This window comes from Sander lucioperca, chromosome 12 (genome assembly GCF_008315115.2).
Source record: "Sander lucioperca isolate FBNREF2018 chromosome 12, SLUC_FBN_1.2, whole genome shotgun sequence".
NCBI lineage: Eukaryota > Metazoa > Chordata > Actinopteri > Perciformes > Percidae > Sander > Sander lucioperca.
Window position 1 is genome coordinate 10,578,476 of NC_050184.1, and position 19,202 is coordinate 10,597,677.

At 39.3% G+C, this 19,202-nt stretch overlaps 1 protein-coding gene across 5 annotated transcripts in view; it reads left to right on the forward strand.

The window, feature by feature from the left end:
- bsna (bassoon presynaptic cytomatrix protein a) overlaps positions 1-19,202 on the forward strand; it is a 168,030-nt gene that overhangs the window by 103,435 nt on the left and 45,393 nt on the right. For all 5 annotated transcript variants that reach the window (XM_036008276.1, XM_036008277.1, XM_036008280.1 and 2 more), the window contains one exon: positions 14,520-14,978. In XM_036008276.1, the coding sequence (XP_035864169.1) occupies positions 14,520-14,978 (459 nt within the window). The remainder of the gene's footprint in view (positions 1-14,519; positions 14,979-19,202) is intronic.

Here is a 19,202-nt window from a genome sequence, read left to right on the forward strand (position 1 = left end):
CAGATGTTGAACTGAAGCCTAAATCCAAACAATCTCCTCCTACTGCACTTATCCATTTTAATTCATGCATCCAGTCCATCTCTCAATTCCCTCCCTTTTTCCATCTATCCTCTCCCCTCTCTGCTTTGTTTACTTCATCTCACCTTTGACTCCTCACTGCATTGTAAAGCTGTGCTATCACTCATGAATAATTATGTGCTACATGAAAACAGACCGCAGGGACTTAAGGGTGACTTCCCTGTGTATTTGCGTGCTCAGCGTAATCTTGTCACCATCTAATGTTTGGATAATGAAAAATGGCTCTCCAATTTTGTATCATTTTTCACATCAAGCCTCTGAATTACTTCTGCAAGTTTGTCCTCACATGCCATGAAAGAAAAGAATTGTGATTTGGTAGGTCTGTGGAAATAAACTCCTTTTACATATAACGTGTTTGCAACTACCTGTATGCAACACAGTCTACCTGTTTGTTTCTCCTCAGTGTGCAGTTTCAGAAATGTGGATGCTGCTCCTGTTCTTCCATGCCTCCCTTCCCATTTTCTCTCTACTGATTGCACTGTCAGGGGTCTTCCTAGCCATGTGTGTGAATTAATGGTTATTGGTTATTGATCTGTGAACAGCCGCTTCCTCTTTATTTCAGTTCTTTAGATCATAGCAAAACACAAATAGACTTAATGTAACATAAACACACCTTTACACAATCTGAGGAGTTTTGTCAATAAAATAATTTTGTATAACCTTCATTTGCTGAGTTTAGATAATGTGATGGCTTGTCTAAATGACAGTCTTTCTCTTTTCCTCTATGATTTCTGTCTTCACGTTTGGTTGCCCTCGCAGCAGTGGGACAGCAGTTTCTGGTTAGGCCTCTCTGTCGTGATCTGTGTAAAATGATAAAATGATTGGGGCAGAGCATTCACACTGACACCTAATCAATGCCTATCTCTGCCGCAGCAGCAGATAGGCAGTGTGTCATCAGTGCCCAGAGATGACAAATAATCACTGTGTAGTCATCGTGTTGTCCCTGCAGCTACTGCAGATCCTCCAACAACCAGGCACTGAATGCACACTCCCATACATGGACATACAATCAAATGCATGATACTCCTGGTAAATATTCTTAAACATTCCTGCTAAAAAGCCCATAATAGTCAACTGCACTGTAGGAAGAAAAAAAATAAGTAGTCAGGATTACATATTATCAACATTAGCATTAGCCAACAACCATGATTCTTTATTTTGTTTTTTTTGTCTAAAGCTCTTCTGCTATTCCTTAAATCCCTTTTGCAGCCCCCATTTTTAAACCTAATCTATCTTTCTCATTATCTCACATTTGCATAATGTAAAATGTGCATACATTAACACAAACTCGATGGGTAGTATTTCTTCCTAATGTATCAAATTATAAAAACTAAATTGAACGTTTCAATTTTATAGCTGCTCAATCGATTTTTAAATTTTGAATATGCCAACTGTTACATGAAAAAAAAATAATGTATATTCTGAGAAATATAGATAGATTAAGGTGATGGAGGCTGCACTTACAGTTTACTCTTTTGAATTTAAATATTCCCACTGTTAATAGAAAAATATATTCAGAGAAATGGGGAAAGAGACATTTTGTGCGGTAGAGAAAAATGGAAAAAAGGGGGAAAAAGAGAAAGATGATGGAAATAGTTAAGAGCATCAGGAAGAGAGTAGACAAAGAGACAAGAAACAATTTAGGGGACACTGAATTTGAAAGGATAATAAAAGAAAAGGGGAAAAAATAGACAAACAGCTGCAGTTTGATTCATCTGGAGCCCCCGTCTCTCAGAGCAGGTGGATAATTCCACAGCACAGTGTGAGCACGTTCCTACAGAGAGATCTGATTGGATGGGAGGTTAAGGGTCCCTGCTTTGTGAGTGTGTTTTTGTGTGAGTGCGCATACACTGTGTGCAAGATTGTGTGTATGCAGATGTTTAAATATGTATGTTTCTGCATGGGTGTATGTATGTGTGTTGGTGATGGAAGTGTGTGTTCTATGCGGTATGTCACAGTATTAGTGAGGTTGGGGGGTCAAATGTTGCACAAACATCACCCTGCAGCTGCAGTGTACACACACGCAAATACACACAATGGATGCCTGCTGTGTACAGTAACAGGGATTTCACTGTTTAGATTGTGGTCTTTTACAAGGATTCCCGGGCTTTAATGCAGCATGAATCTCGACTGAGGTCTGAACATTTCTGCAGCTCAACATCTGAAAAACCACATGTATATTATTTTGGGAAAGAACCACAGATTTCTTTTCTTCTTTTTCTAACAATTTGATGGGGCCAGTTGCTCAGTACTGTGTATTGTCAGTGCTAACAGCTACAGGCCTCCTCGGGAGACTCCAGGCCAGCCAAAGGAATCACTGGGTTACTTTTCTGTAGCCTTGCTAGCTAGTAAAACATGTACTGTAAGAAGTAGTTTCTTCTTTCATACCAAACCAATCTTTACAAAAATTGAATCAAATCACCATTTGCTGTGGGCAAAAGCAGAAGGTGCACCCATCCTTCCCTGCAGGCACCCCCAACCAAGCAGAAGAACCAACTGAAGCTGTACCTGTTGAAGTGCCCTTGAGCAAGACACTGAGTCCCATAAATAGTACAGTGCAGACTGACCCAAATTTTGTTTGGCTGCACAGTGTGTGCAATTTTAGAGGCTGACTCAGCATGCTGTTAGCCAGGGTCAAAACACACACACACACACACACACACACACACACACACACACACACACACACACACACACACACACACACACACACACATACATACACACACACACACACACAGAGAATGTGAGACATTGAAGGACAGACGACATTGACCTTTACACACTGTTTCTGTGTGTGTGTGTGTGTGTGTGTGTGTGTGTGTGTGTGTGTGTGTGTGTGTGTGTGTGTGTGTGTGTGTGTGTATGTGTGTGTGTGTGTGTGTGTGTGTGTGTGTGTGTGTGTGTGTGTGTGTGTGTGTGTGTGTGTGTGCGTGTGTGCGTGCGTGTGTGCGTGTATTACTGCTGGGAGCCAGGTGGACCTTTACAAAAGTCAACCTTTAAGTCATATGAGAACACATTCAACTCATAATTAGTATATTTTCATTTTCGTTCTAATAATGAATCTATTTATACACTATGTTTATATTTATCCTGACAGCTTAGGTATTGTGTTACTCAGTTGTTCTTATAATTAAGCCAAACAACAGCATATATCAAAACTACTGCAGCTAAAGATGGGATACAATAACGCAATTTTCCAACATATTGTGTGAGTGTACGGAAATTCTTCAAATTATGTTTATGCTAATTTTGTATATTAGCAGGTAATATTGAATCAGTAAACAATGCATTTTCCCTCTTTATTTGTCCTTTTTAGTTCCCAGTAGAGGTGTTGATGGTGAAAAAATATGTTCTTGTTGTAGGATGACTTGTTGGTAGTAAAGCAATAACTCCCTGCTCATTAGGAGAAACTTAATTCGTTAATTATGCTTCAATTCATTGCTTCTGAATCATATTCCACACAAGAAATTGGCTCCAGTTTCTGATAAGGGACACTAACACTATAACGCTAATACAATAATGTGTTTTTGCATTAAAAATCTTTGCCTGGGTAGCTTTAAGGAATTAGTTGAAGATTAAATGACGTGTAATGACGTGACAGGTACAGTTTATGTTTTTTTTCCCCTCTCTGTTTTGTACTCCGGAGCAGTCATGTCTGACCCTGTCAGCTCTCTGTGAGCTTCACTCTCACAGTTGCTCTTTTAAAAAGACGACGCTTGTGTTTTTGTCTAAATGTCAACACGGCATCAGCTTTGTTCTGGGGAGGCAGTGATGCTCTTTGCACACACACACGCACGCACGCACGCACGCACGCACACACACACACACACACACACACACACACACACACACACACACACACACACACACACACACACACACACAGAAATCCTGGCCCCAAAGCATTTCTCAGCCAGAACTGCCAGTTCCATGAGGCAGAACTAATTCACTGTACATTTTTGGAATCCGCCTCTCTTTTCTCTTTTCTCTCTTCCTCTCCTCTCGTTTCTTCTCTCTTCACTCATCCTCCTCTCATCTCTCTTTCTAATTCGCTAATATCCTTATCCTCTGCCTCTTTCGCTCTGACGTTTTGCCTTTTTCTCTCATTCTCTTCTCCCTCTTCTCCTTTTTGTTCTGTCCTCCATTTTACCCATCTCCTCATATGTCCTCAGACTTTCCTAACTTTTTCTCTCTTTCAATCCTGTTTTCAGCATTACTCCCTCTGCCCTTCTTGTGATATCCCAATTTCCTTATTCCCTTCCTGCAAGCATTTGATGGACATTGACGTGCAGTTCACCCAAGCCACTGAAACTGTCAGAAAACCCTATATTATTGCAGAGTAAACATAAGTAAAACAGCATTGGAAAACTTGTGAACTGGTATTTTAGAAATATTTGGGTTGTGATTTAACAGCTACATTTTCTGTACTTTCATTCTATTACTTACTGTAATCAGTTCAGTGTCAGCCGTTCCATCTAGTCTAACCTTTATTAAACCTCTCACCCCCTACTGTAATTCTTAAAACAGGGACTGGTCTACTTGCAGCTAAGTGGCTGTGTACTATCAAATACCAAGCATCTCTTTGGTTCCGCTTTGGGTCTATTTTGGGGGGTTTTGGCAATGTATAATCATTCTAGTGCAAGTGGAAGTGCCCCAGTTTAATACAGAATTGCCAATATTGGTGTCATATACTGATATGTGCAATAACCAAACTACATTTCCCTTTCTTCAACACAAATTGTTCAACCTTTTTTCTTAGCTGTTGGATTTACTAAGCAAAGTGAGATCTTGCTTCGTTCCATCACAAACACTGTATTTTATCTATTCTATTCCACCAAAATCCAGCTTATAAGTACATTCCATTTCAGTCTATAAAACATTTGACTGTTGGGTCCGTATTGTTCGTATTGTGCCTGGATTGATTCATCTCTAGTGTGGTGGAATAAACGGGAAGAAACGAGAGACGTTCTTATTTTCCTCTCCCTCAACACCCTCTCATTTAGTTCTCTGCAATCATTCTCTCTGTTTTACATGTTTTTCTCTCCCTGCAACACTCCATCTTCTCTGCCATCCACCCCCACCCCCACCCCCACCTCTACTTATTTTCCATTTCTCAGCCTCCTCATCCCTCCCCTTCCATCTCACTCACACATCTCACAGTGGAAGACTTTCCCTCTCCTTGCTCTAAGCTCTCGGCTAAACTTTCCTCAAGATTTCTCCCTCCAACTTCCTTTCTAGCATCTGTCTGATCATGTCTCTTTCTTCGCCCTGCGGGATGAGCCAGCAATCTCCCCTACCCATAATGCTCCTGTCCAATTGAGGACTGCCTCCTGCACTTCAAAGTACACATTTCAGCACTTCAAAGGGCTGCAGTCACTCTCATACTAAAACCAAGGCCAGATCAATTAAATCCTAATAATACCCAGCATACCCCCTCCCCTCCCACCACCACCACCACCACTGATGATGAGGTTCAAATCTGGGTACACACAGCGAGGCAAGAACTTCAACTCTGTAAACTTTTGTGTCTCCACAGAGTTTGTGTTGTAGCTCTGCAGATAAAAACAAGAAAATAGTACTAGCATCTTTAATATGTCTAAGAATAGAAGTGCAGTTTTGGAAATGTTGGTGAAGTCACATTATTAGGCAGGAAGATAGAGAGCAGTTTGCTAAGTATTACAGCTTACGTATAGTTTTATATAACACAGCAGGTTATTCAACAGCAAAAACTCAGTCAGTCAGTGTTTGGGTGTAATAACCAAAAGCCTCAAGTTCAGAGAGAGTTAGCAAACTTATATATTTTATGATGTAGCTCCATACAGGGCTTATTTCTGCCAGCAGTCTCTCTGGTTGGTTTTCCTCTTTAAAGCTTTGAAGCATGAAGTTGTAATGGTTAACACAATTGCAAACAGCTGCCCACACAGAGCAACATTAACATTCAGTTGGACTTTTTGTCCACCTGAGAAAGATATCTGGCTTTTTAGCTCCTAAATGTGCCAGCTAGCTAACTTTACATACACTGACCTTATCAGAGCTTGTTTTGCTGAAAACAGTTTGACTGAACCAAACAGTAAATATGCAGCAAAACCAAAACAATGAGCTAAAAGAAGCTAAAAAAACCCTCTGTTGGTTAGTGATAATTCTCAGTGACCATTTTCACATCAAATATTGTAATTTGATTCATTGCTAATACAGGAAATAATGAGCAGTGAATTTTCCAGCAATGTAGGACAAACCTTGTACAATGTACAATATGATGAATCATTTTTAAGGTGTTCATTTGTTTCAATGACAAAGCCGTATGTAGGATAAAGCAGTAGTGGAAGTTAGTTGACTTCAGGTTTCCTGTTGACCCAGCGCTGAGACCCACTGTTGCGCTGCCCTGTTTTGCTGCTGGCTAGATGCCATCCTATTACTGCAGGAGTCAAAATCCTCTCATCCCTACAGCCTACAAACACACACACACACACAAACATTACACACACAACTGCATGTACAAACTCTTGCAGGAATAGACACACATGCACTGCAAAGATTGTACTGTTGTCCCCTGTGCTTGATTGATGTTTATTTGTGTGCACGTTTTTGTGTGTGATTATGTCTTTATGCCTAAGCCAGTCCCAATGAGACGGCAAGCTTGGTAAAATTAGCTCTCCCGACAGATCTGTGGGTCAAACTCTGAACAAACCGTGGCGCGCCTTTAGTCTGTTTCCGTCTCTCAAACACAAAGGCTCCCTCCTTTAAGCCTGCTTGTCACAGTCAGGTTTAAATCCCAGCTCTGTCTGATCTGGGATCTGGGCAAGAAAACTCTCCTTCAAAAGCTAATGTCACTTCTACCCACTGCAGTAGAGCTCCTCAAGGGCCAAAAGTATTTAAAAAAAAACAAACAATCTCCAGTGAATAAATAAATCAATGTGAAATTCAATTAGTTAAGTGTTTATTCTTCTTCCAGTGGCCTTAGTTTGATTTATTTCTCCTTTGTCTCTGTCCACCTCTTTCTAATAAAAGACAGGCGAAGTCCTATAAAGGTCCTACCCATTTAATGCCTTCCTTTATAAATGTCCAAAAATGATTCAAATGACCCTCTTCTGAATTGCATCCTCTATGAATAAAGTTTGGTTAGGTTTAGTGATAAAAAACTACTTGGTTAAGGGGAAAGATTCTGGTCACAGTTAAACACTAACTGTTGGCAGAACATGACAGAAAGCAGTTTCCTCTGTCTAAGTCACATGCATTTTTGGCACAATATTTTCCTGGCAGACAAGTCATAATTCACACGGCTACTAAAGGTCTTTGTCAATTAAATGTCAACATACGTTGTTTGAGGCTTTTTTTTGACAAATGTGGGTTTTCTTGTGAGGACTGTCTCCTCAAACATGTATTTTTTCTTATTTCTACACATTTAGTACACAAGATACAATATATAAGTTAATTTTGAGTTGGTGGAACATTTGTGTTTCTGCTACACTAGGCTAAGCTAGTCTTAAGCCTATCTCTTGAACATCTGATCCATCTTTCAGCCTGCTCGTTATAATGTTTAGCTAATTTGCTTCTAATTCAGACTCGCTGCTTCTTTATGATCAAGCTATTTAAGGCATATGATGGAACTCCCTCTTTAAAGATTTAATCTGAAATCAGAGTATAATGCTCACAGTTGTAGTTTTGGCTAATGTCAGAATTCATCATCATGGCAGCTATAAATTCACAACATATGCTAATGAGGTCCTCCTACAGTATCAGCAGGGAAAAGAGGTGGGCAGTTCAAGCTCATCTGGGTTTGATGTCGGCTCTGTGAAAAATTGCTGGCTGGCTGGCCCGAGACAGGAAATAGGTAGGAAGTGAAAGAGGTGACGGTTTAATGTGGGCAATAAAACATAATGTGTACGCATTAACACAAACACAAACACATACATATACAGCCTTGTGCCCACTCCTTTCACCTCTCACATCAAGGTTACATAATTAAAAAGGCTCCATTGTGGTGATCAAATGAGAAGAGGAGATTTTTAATTATCCGTAAAATGGAAATCAAACCTGTTTCGGTTTTATAACCAGGTTTTTGTCAGTCCTCTCTTCTTCTGCGATACTCCTTCTCCACTCTTTCTCTGCCTCCTTTCCACTTCTTTTTACTCCTATTTTCATCTCCTCTAATTTGTTTCCGCTTTCTTTTGCCACTTGTTTCTCTCCTCTACCTTTCTTCTTCACTCCCTCTAATTTATCTCTTAGTAGTTATTCTCTCCTTCACTGGTTTTCCACTCCTATAATTCATCCCCTCCTATCTTTCCCCAGCGTCTCTCCTCCTCCTCTATACTTCCTCCCTTTTTCTAATTTATTTCTCTATTTCCTCCCTCGCTTCCTTATTCTTTAGTTCATTCTCTCCTCTCTCCTCCTCAAGCTTGATTTATCTTCTTTTTTCTCTCCTCCTCTTCCTCCCTGGCTCTTGTTGTCTTCTCCTCCTTTTACTTAACGTTTTCCTCCTGCTTTTAATGCCTCGGCTCCTCTCCTACACTTTATTCCCTTCTCTTCCTCTTATTCTCTTTATACCAGCCTCTCTTCCTTCTTACAGCGCAAAAGGTGTCAGATTTAATCCTCCACCTTAAATCCAACCCGTGTGTGTGTGTGTGTGTGTGTGTGTGTGTGTGTGTGTGTGTGTGTAGAGGGGGGTAAAAGTACCAATGCAACAATGTAAAAACTAAAACACTTCACACAAAGTTTTAAAAGTTAAAGTACTTGCAGAATAAATCGCCCATTACTGATATAATGTCATATATCACATTATTAGATTATTAATACTAATGCATCAATGCGTAAGTAACATTTTGCTGCTGTAGCTGGTGTATTTGTATCCAGGCTATTTTATAAACTGCAGTTTAAGCCAGTGGTTCCTAACTTGGGGGTCTGGCCCCGTCCAAAGTGTCAAATCTGAGGGGACAAGAGATTTTTTTTTAAGGTAATCTAAATCTTAATCTGAAAAGTAGGTAGTACCTACAGCTGGCAGATAAATGTCAAGTAAAAAGTACACAGATTCACTCTAAAACCTGGTGTAGTAGACTTAAAGACATATATTGCTGATTTAAATCCAGCTCTGTGTCATGGCAGTGTGGCTGTGTGTGCAGATGAACGGTGTGTGGTTCCCTCTTTTTATTTATCTGCACACATTGCCATGACACAAAGACGTATTAAAGTCGGCGAAGTATCCCTTTAAGTAAATGTACATAGTTACTTTAACCCACTGCATAGGCGTAGATAATACAAAAAATATGTGTTTCCCATTACAGTTTCTCTCACCTCCTGGCTATCGGTCTTTCTTTGTCACTCTATTTTCTGTTTTAGTCTTTTCCTCTTTTTTTCTTACCTCCATTTTGTGCACAGCATTTCCAACACACAACATATTAATGGACAGCAGATAGGGCGTGAAGGAGGAGAGGAGTGGGAGTAAAAAATTAAAAATGTATCTCTATGGACAAAAGTAGAGTGAGGAAACAAAAGTGTAAAGAGGATACGGAGCTCAAGAGGCAGGAATTAATAGAGTTTATGTGGGAGAGCTCCAATGAAATTTGCTCTTTGTTGTCATGTAAAAGAATGTCTCCTTACGTGAGATGATGATGCAACCTGTGCACCGAGCGGTGAAACCTGCCCCAAAACTCATGGTGTCGTTTGGGTTCATAACTGTGAAAATAATAAGCAAGTCAGGGAACCAGGAAGCAACCATGGGAAGATGGAAATGATATGTTCAAATTTAATTGTATATAGAAATGCTTAGTATTTGATTGGTAGGAATAATACTTTCTTTAAAATAAAATATTTGATTATTTTCTATGCAGGATGATGTGACTTGTTTGTTTTACCATTACAGGAAACTGTGTCACTTTAGTGGGGACACTCTGCTGTACATTGGCAGTCTGCTATATTTTCAGAATCAGAGGAAATGCACAGCCCAGTAGATACTGCAGCTATGTTTTGACATGAACTGATAGGTCCAGTCAGCCCTCAATCATAACCCGTCTGCGCCCTGATTGGGTTAAGAGGTATCATTGGAGGAAACGTTCATATTAAGTGATGATGAAGTAGTTTGTGTAGCCGTGACTTGTTGTTAGTAAGTGTAAGTGTAATATAGTGGTGATATGTGGAATATTGGCTTAACATTAAAGGGTTTAAAGAGATATTAACCGTCCATTGATTGGAAGAAACCTAAAAAAAAACTGCATGGCTAGATACTGCTGTGATTAAGTTAGGAACTGGCTCTCTACGATTTTAAAATCATTGGTCACTGATTTATCTGCCTTGAACTCTATTCATTCCACACTGAACAAAAACATTATAACGTAACAAAACAGAAAATGTAAGTGTTTTTTCTCATTGTAACATGATTGATTTGTCAAGTCCTACAATTTTTTTTTTTCATCATCATCATCATCATCATCATCATCACCTGTCCACTTCAACACCTCCTCCTCTGGTTCTTCCTCTTTCGTTGTCAGTCTCCTCTCTCCTCTGCCCCCACTTCAAGCCAGTCATTAGACTCAGCAGGAAGCCACATTACTAGAGGCTAAGCTGAATTACAGTGTGTGTGCACGCACTTATGTGCACGTGTGGTGTCACTCACTTCTCCTCTCCTCCGCCCAGTGGGCTCCTCTTCCTCCTTGTGCTTGTCATCTCGCTCTCCTTCTGGTAAGCCTTCAGCTACACAGGCCTCCTCCATTTTGCGTTGATGTAAGCCGTGTGACTACATGTGTGCTTGTGTAAGTATGAGAGTGTGTGTGTGGTGCAGTAGAGTGCAGTCTAAAGCAGCAGCCAGTGCTAGGAAAGTGTGCGCTCGAGCAGAACAATGGCATTCTGGGTAAAAATAGTCCTTGCTCTGTTGGAGTGCGAGAAAAGGAGACAGGGGTGACGGGGAGAGGAGAGAGGGAGGGTAAGAGCTGAGAGGGGGGAAGATGGAAGTGTAATGTTCATGTAGTGATTAAAGAAAATAAAGAAGCTGCAGGTGCAAATGTATGAAAAGTAAAACACAAAGAAAAAAGGATAAGAATGAGTCAGACTAGAAGTGAACTGAAAGTGAGAAAAGCAGAGAGATAAATTCTACTCAGTATTTTAAATTAAGCGAGTTTGCCATGGAGTCTAATTGTATTTAACTTAATATATAATAAAAAAAAATATAATAATTGACTAGGGCTGGGCGATATGACTGAAAACAATTTATTAATATAAACATTTTTCCATGTACATATAATACAATATGGTAAATGTATGCGAAATCACATATACAATCCACCCAGTTTTACTACTGACCTGCTTTCTTCTCCCAGTAATGGAATATAAAAGAAGCAGTAAGAAATCGATGTTGGCATTAGTGTCAGTAGTGACTTCCCTTCTCTCTTCTTTTACTTTCATTTCAATGTGTAGATCATCATTACATCATTTCTCATCATATCTGTTGTTTTCCTGACTATGTGATTAAAGTTAGGAAGCACCATCTTTGGAAGTAAAGCGTGATTTATACTTCTGCGTAAAATCAACGCCGTACGTGGAGACATGAACCTACGCCGGACCCTACGCCGTAGCCTGACGCGCACTTCTCGAAAAATGTAACTACACGTCGCGGCGACGCACGTCGGGGCTTGGTAGCTTGGCATTTTCCCCTACTCATTTCCTGGTTCTCCTTCTCCATAAACAACATGAAATCAAGGAGAGGGTTAACTTTTCCTGCTACAGATTTCCCACCATGGTCAGAAAGAACAGGGGAAAGACTTTGTTTCTGTCACTATGCCTCTAGAGTCGGTACTCGCGCCGAAGATAATCGCCGTCACTCGCTTACTTCACCCTCTCTTTACCACACACTCTCCCCCCACACACACACACACATGCCGACCAACGCACAAGTATAAACATCAGGCCACTTTCGTAGGCTACGGCGAAAGCGCTGCGTGGATCCTCCGCAGGACCATAAATCACGCTTAACCCAGGTTTCTCCAACACTGGATAAGAGTTGAAGTGTGTTTCTGAAACCATTAGATGATGTTTACAGGTGCCAACACATCTACTTACACATATTGTAGTAGTAGTAGTAGTAGTAGTAGTATAAAAAGAGAAATAAAAAGAGACAAGGCAATACCACACACATTCCCTACAGAGGATGCAGTTTCCTTCAGGGCCAAATATGACAAATATGTCTCCTTTATTGATGAGTAATTGGAAGGCCTCCCTTTGGCAGAGGGGTGAAATGGGGGAGTGGAGAGTTATTTACAGAGATTTGTCATACATCAAATCCAGTGGTGGTAGAGATATAGTGTGCAATGGACACACATAAATAAAAGGGAGTCCATTGCTTTTGTAAAAAGAGATGGAGGAGAAAAAACAGACAGAAAAAAGTAATAATGAGAACAAGATGAAAAAAGAATTGCAAAAGGAGAGAGGAAGAAATTGCTAAAGAAAAAAGAGAGAGAGAGAGCTGGGAGGTAGTGTAAAAATAAAATACAGAACAATACAATGCAACGCCAAACAGATTTTTGAAAGGACAGAGACAATTGGAAAGAAAGAGAGACAGATAGAGAGAGAGATAAACAGAGAGAGAGAGAGTCTGAAGGCAGAATTAGAACTGATGGAACATTTCAGGGAACGTTATTGACAGGAGGAGAAAAGGCCAGATTGTGTGTGCTATTCAGGTTAAGTGGTGCAGCGCTGTGCAGTGCTGTGCAGCGATGGGCTACTCTGTGGGACCACACACACACTTACTGTACTTACTTGCTTTGCTTTCTCACACACACACACACACACACACACACACACACACATACACACAAAGGGATTCAGAGAAAGAGAGAGATAAAGAGAAAAGAGTGAGGAGGGGAGGGGAGTAAGAAAGAGGTTTGGTGAGTTTTGTGTTCAGAGGATTCCATGAGTGGGTGGAAAAGAAGGGAGGGCTGCATCTGTCAGTTATTCATAGCATGAGTAATATGGCCGCTCTTTAGTTCAAAACAGCATCAGGAGAGAGAGAGAGAGAGAGAGAGAGAGAGAGAGGTAAACAGAAGGTGTGTGCTGTATAGATACTGAAGAGATAATGAATATTACAAAACGAGGTAAATCTTCTAGTTTTTAAAAAATAAAAATAAATTAAACGTAAGCATTAAACATAAACCGATAACTCTTTTTTTGTCACTGTGTTGCTGAACACACCCTTCTGGCTTCTCTGTTTGCACTTCCCAGAGATCACCTGTCAATCAAACACTGTGACAAGTCTTTTCAGCCATGGTGGCTATCGATGCTCATACTAAGTCAAATCTCTTCTGCATCTTTTGTTTTAGTTAGTTAGAGACAAAAGATGTGCCAGTGTGTGTACATGTGTGTGGGTCTGTTTGTGTGCACGCATCACAGTCTAATTTTTTTTAATCAGTCAGCCTCACAGCGTAAGAAGTGAGTGGAGTCGATGAGAGGAAAATAGGATGTAGCTGTCAGTGTGACTTGGCCTTTTAGAAACGTACATCAGCTAAGCTTAGCCTGCTGCATCTCTGACAGAGTGAGTGTATGTGTTTGTGTGTGTGTGTGTGTGTGTGTGTGTGTGTGTGTGTGTGTGTGTCTGTCTGCAGTCTACTATTTAAGTGGAATCGACATATTCAACGTTAATATTATTAATCAGTACGTTAAACCGTGGATCTTATTTAACCAGAGAAGTTGAGTAAGAACACATCACACACAGGGTTAAATGGCATTTAAGTCACACACTCTTACCTGGGAGCTGCCCAGTGTTGCTGTCTTCAATGTAACCGACCTGTTGACTTTCTGAAAGTCCTGGTATTCTAGCCAGCGACGTTTCATTCAACATATCACTTTATTAAGTCTTTAAACAGTATTTTTTTGAAACATATAGCTGATTGTTTTAAAGTGCCAAATATTGCCTTTCCTCCCACATTGATGCTTTGAAACTTTAAAACAGCCTTCAACAATGACAAGGTCAATGTAAACTTTATTATCCAAAGAAAAAGGGAAATTCAGGTGGTCAAGGTGTAGATACACAAAGATATACAAAACATCATCATCACGTCATAAAAACGGATATAAATACAAAATATAAATAAAATATAAATATTGATATAAATACATATAAATATTCAATATGCCACCCCCCCCCCCCCCCCGTAACACACACAAAACACCCACATATGCACACACTTACACAGGAGGAGCATTTCCAAATACCCTCACTCTGACATACACTCCCACAGACAGACACACGTGTGCACAGACACACAGAGCACTTCCAAGTACCATCAGCATATACTGTATATATATAATTTGGGAAGCTATAATACAATCAAATATGTCTTCAAATATATTATATTGGCCATATTATAGTGATAATAAAATAACAAAACATGTCTTTACTATCGTAGAAAACAGGCTAGTTGTCACTAACTGTGTTTGGTCTTTGTCTTGTGTTTCAGAAAAAGGAGTGGTTATGTCTCAACTGCCAGACCCAGCGGCTTATGTCCGGAGGCGGTCTTGACGAACCTTCACTTCCTGTTCCTCATCCGTCTCCCAAGCACCAGCCAATGGGCTCACCCCGTCACCAGGTTCCAACCAGTCAGCAAAGCCCTCTCCACAAATCCACCAATCAGCAGGGGCCCAGGCCAGCCCAACCCCAGACGCAGAAAGCACAGGCGGGAACTGGTAGTAGCGGACCTTTTGCGCCCACTGCTGCCAAACAACCGACTGACACCAAGACCACGACACCAGCTCCGGCACCAATATCAACCACAGAGACCCAGAAACATCCTAAACCCACAGAGGAGAAACCCAAAAGTGAACCTGAGAACCAAACTGCCAAAGACACCAAACCTTCCCAGAAGAAAGGAGAGCAGATCACACCGATCAAGGAAATCAAGAAGTCCAGGCACTATGATGTAAGTCTTATTCTTTTAAGCAACATTGCTTTAGTCCAGTGTACTACTCTGTATGTTAAGCTATGGAAAAGGACGAAAGTTGATACTACTAAAAAATGGTTTTACAGCTTGTAAAAAGTGAACCAAGTAAAAAAGAAATTGTACCAATACCAAAAAACATTAAGCATTTTCAGTGAATATTTTGTGAAAACCATAACATAACATACAGGCCTATGTACCAAAAATGGCTATTGTTGTTAGGCCTTTTAAACTTTTAGAGCATGTATGCAGGTTAAGTTATGTGATGCATGGCTGTTTCAGCGTGGCCTTGCTTCACATTCATACAGTTTTTTTTCATTACACTTAATGAGCTTAATGAAAGCTCTTGTTCAGCACCATATATGTGTAGTCTACAGGATTTTGCCCACGTTGGACCTCTTAACACCTCACACACGACAGGGAGAGAACACACAATGACCTCTTACACAAACAGTTATTGGAGTGACAGCAACATCTGGTCCTTTGGGACTGCACTGCACATTTGTGTTTAAATGTATATTTGTTGATATGTACAGCCCCAAGATATTTTATTGTAACTCACTGTAAAACCTGACCAGGTGGCTGGTTGAAGGCAGGATCTGATGAAATGGCTTCCTTTAGAATTTGAAGAGCCTAAAAGTCCTGCTCGCCTTCCTAGCTAGATATGGTCCACCAGCTCAGAATTTCTGTCAGTATTCTATTGTCAAATTTGAACACTTAAATTGTATATTGAGAAAAGCTATAATTACATTAATTTTTTTAGCATCCAGTAAAAATGTTTACCACATGGCTTCGCTTTTGGGACACTGTCAAAGCCTGATGGGAGAAAACATTTTGTCCCTGCTAAAAGTACAAGGTGTTCAATTTTAACATCTAGTAGCAACAACAAGAGAAGCCCATTTATCTTACAATATGAAAAGACCCCAGGGACGTATTATCTTTTCAGAAAGACTGAGTTACTAAAACTAGAGAAACAGAGCTAGGTTAGCTTGATAATCAAACTGAATTGCCATATCGTTTCACCTCATCCATTCAGTCCGACACTGTGTTCACATTAGCCGATTTCTTGTTGGGAGGTGGGGGTATTTAGTTTTGTTTTGCCATAACTAAGCATTAGTGAGTGAAGTAAGTTGTCCTTCCCACTGATGTCATTTTTAGTTGAAACGGAAGCCGCGGTAGCAGTTGCTAGGAGCACTTAATTCAGTGTTTTGTAATATGCTGATTTAATATTCTTTCTGTAAGTCGACTTATAACAACTTGCACTGTACAGCTGTATCAATCTCTTTCACGCTTGTTGCCATATTTCTCTTGCTGTTTTTCATGAATGTTGCTAAGTAGCTAGCTAGCTATGTAGGAAGATGACATCCACATTCTTAATTCTACTAAGCTTTGACTGGTCAGTTGTTTCTCCAACTGGTGAAAACAGCCATCTGTGAGCATAACACTAGACCTATATGAATTGCTGAAATCTGAGATGTGGTCAGCAATTCAGGTCTGGAACCAGACTAAGGCTAAATATGAGGGGGGAAGAACTTCAGGTCCCTAAAAACTAAACTCAACACCAGACCAAACACTTGACTTCATTATTACAACCCACTTGTACATTTCAAAAGTGGCAAACATTGCTGCCCCCAGCAGAATCAGACCTCTGATTTAAAAGTGCATGTTATCAATGGACCTGGGAAGTTTCTGTTATCTGACACCTGAGAAATGGTTGTTAACTTTTTACATCACCATGAAACCTGCCATCAACCAGCTGCCTGTTATCACATTAGATTTCCTTCAATTTTACTCTCACTGTTTTGAATGCTGTGTTTAGAGAAGATAAGTGAATGAATTACAGTAGAATATGATAGCCATATTCATGCTATCATGACTTATTTTACATTTTTGTGATGACTTGTGCTCACAGATAAGCACTTTTAAAGGTTCATAAAGGTCACTTTGAACAGATGTGATATTAGTTTGGCATTAAGTTGGCCAAGTGTCACTGTTTCTCACAGCACAGTGAGTAAATGCAACACCAAACCAATGTTGCCATTTTTATGACAATGGCATCTTTTAAAAGAGTTTTTGCTGGACTCTCTTTTCTCCTGGTAAACTAAAGAAAGTAAGTAGTAAGTAAGACATTTCTTTGAAGTGTATGTTTTCAACACAAATCTCCAATTATTTTCTTATGAATGTTTTTATTTTCCTGCATGCTTCTCAGCTGCTACATGCTGTTATAATTTTAAAAGTAATCACATTTTGTAACTCCAGAAAAAGTAATTTTCTTCTTAAGCTAAAATGAAAGGCACACACAATTGCAATACAATGTGCTCGTACCGATATGCCTTTTATTTTCAGTTACATTCAACTCAGTTTTTTAGATCAAAGATCAAATTCATAATTACAGTGACAAGTGAGATGCCACGAGGTTTCTATTGTCCCTGAGAGCCTTCATGTATGTACATTGGAATGGGATGGTTTTGGGTTTAGGAAACACATTATCAGATGTATTGTATTTATCCTGTCCATATTTTTTCCAAAAATTTGTTCCCATGTTTTTATTTTTCTCCGTAGCATTTCTGCCTTCCATAATCACTCAGAGTCGACTCTTGAACTCCTTTTTATTTAAAGCTGTATTGTTTTTTTTGCACTTCTTGTACAAAATATCTCAATGTATAAAAATGGCACTAATATTTCATGTGAATTATATTTCGATTCAGTTTGGTGATCACACCCAGCCCAGTTTTTCCTTTGTTATACTACAAAGTGAAAATTTTACACCACAAAATATAGTTGTGGTATGTCATGACACTACCTAAGATTTTCTGCGGAGCCTGGTTATTTAAAATTGTAAGTTGAAGCAATTACTTTCTCCTGAAGCTGTTTGGAAAGCATGTCATTGATTCCCTCCTCACAGAATGCTGAGAATGCAAGTGGCAGCATACATGGACTACCTTGGGGAGTGGGAGTGAGAGTGAGAGAGAAACACAGATGGAGTGAAATAATGCCTTTTCTTACTCAGCGGCAACCATCACTCCTGCTGAAATATTTATAAAGATTGGCTGTTTTGGGCCTTTTTGAAGGCAAAGTAGACCTTCCTCATCTAGGGAGCTGCTAGAAATTTAAAATGCAGAGAACTCAAAGTAAAGTCTCCTCTGAAGTATTGTAGGAGGTTTTCTAGAAAACATTTCCATAATTTTGTATCTATTTTGTATTCTGTCCTCCACCCCCCTTTCATTCACCAGGTTAGTCCCTTTGGTATTATGATTTATTAAAAGACATCTGAGACAGAGCCATTGATGAATGAGTTTTGAGTAGTTTTTATGATGTTAACTCCACAATCGCTCATCAAAAAAGTAAAATGTTCTAACTCCTAAAAGACACAGTTTGACTAACCTCTTTCCATCAATGGCTCAAACAATTGTTAACAAACCTAACAAATATAAGCCACTTCATGATAACTGTATAATTATGTGATGTGTCTTCATACTGTCATTTATTATATTATTGGAGATTTACTTCTAAAAAAATCTGACCATACCCTGAAGTTTTATTGTTGCATAATACTTTATATTTGTTACATATTTGAATTGTAACTACATTGTAATGAAAGAAATGTTTATGTAGGATTTTGTTCAAAGGGCTGACATAGCTGTTAGTGGATCTGATATGCAATACGGTTTATTCAGTTTTGGAAATAGGAAGGGCAAATCACTGCATTTTGGACATTAATTACATCTAACTGTTCAGTGTTTTCCATTATAATTCTACATCCATGGTGAAATTGAATAACAACCTCAAGCCTATTCTCTTACATGTTCCCTCTAAATGTAATTCCTGTCTCTTTTTCTTTCTTCTTTGTGCAATTTAGCAACTTTTTATGAGATAACTTTCAAGCATTCAATTTTGGCCCACATATGAGTTAATTAAGAACTCTAATAAAAGAAAGTTTTTATCAAATAAAGTGTAATTTCTGTAATGGGATTTTAGGGTTTATAAGAACCAAATTAGATGTTGTTGATGAATAAAGATTTTGTTATTCAGCAAAATTCCCTAGACAAATTGTATCACAATAGAGTAAGAAATGTTTTGTATAGACCTCCAGTCTTTCAAACCTAATGAAGAGAACCCTACTTTCATGTGTATATATATATATATATATATATATATATATATATATATATATATATATATATATATATATATATATAGCACATC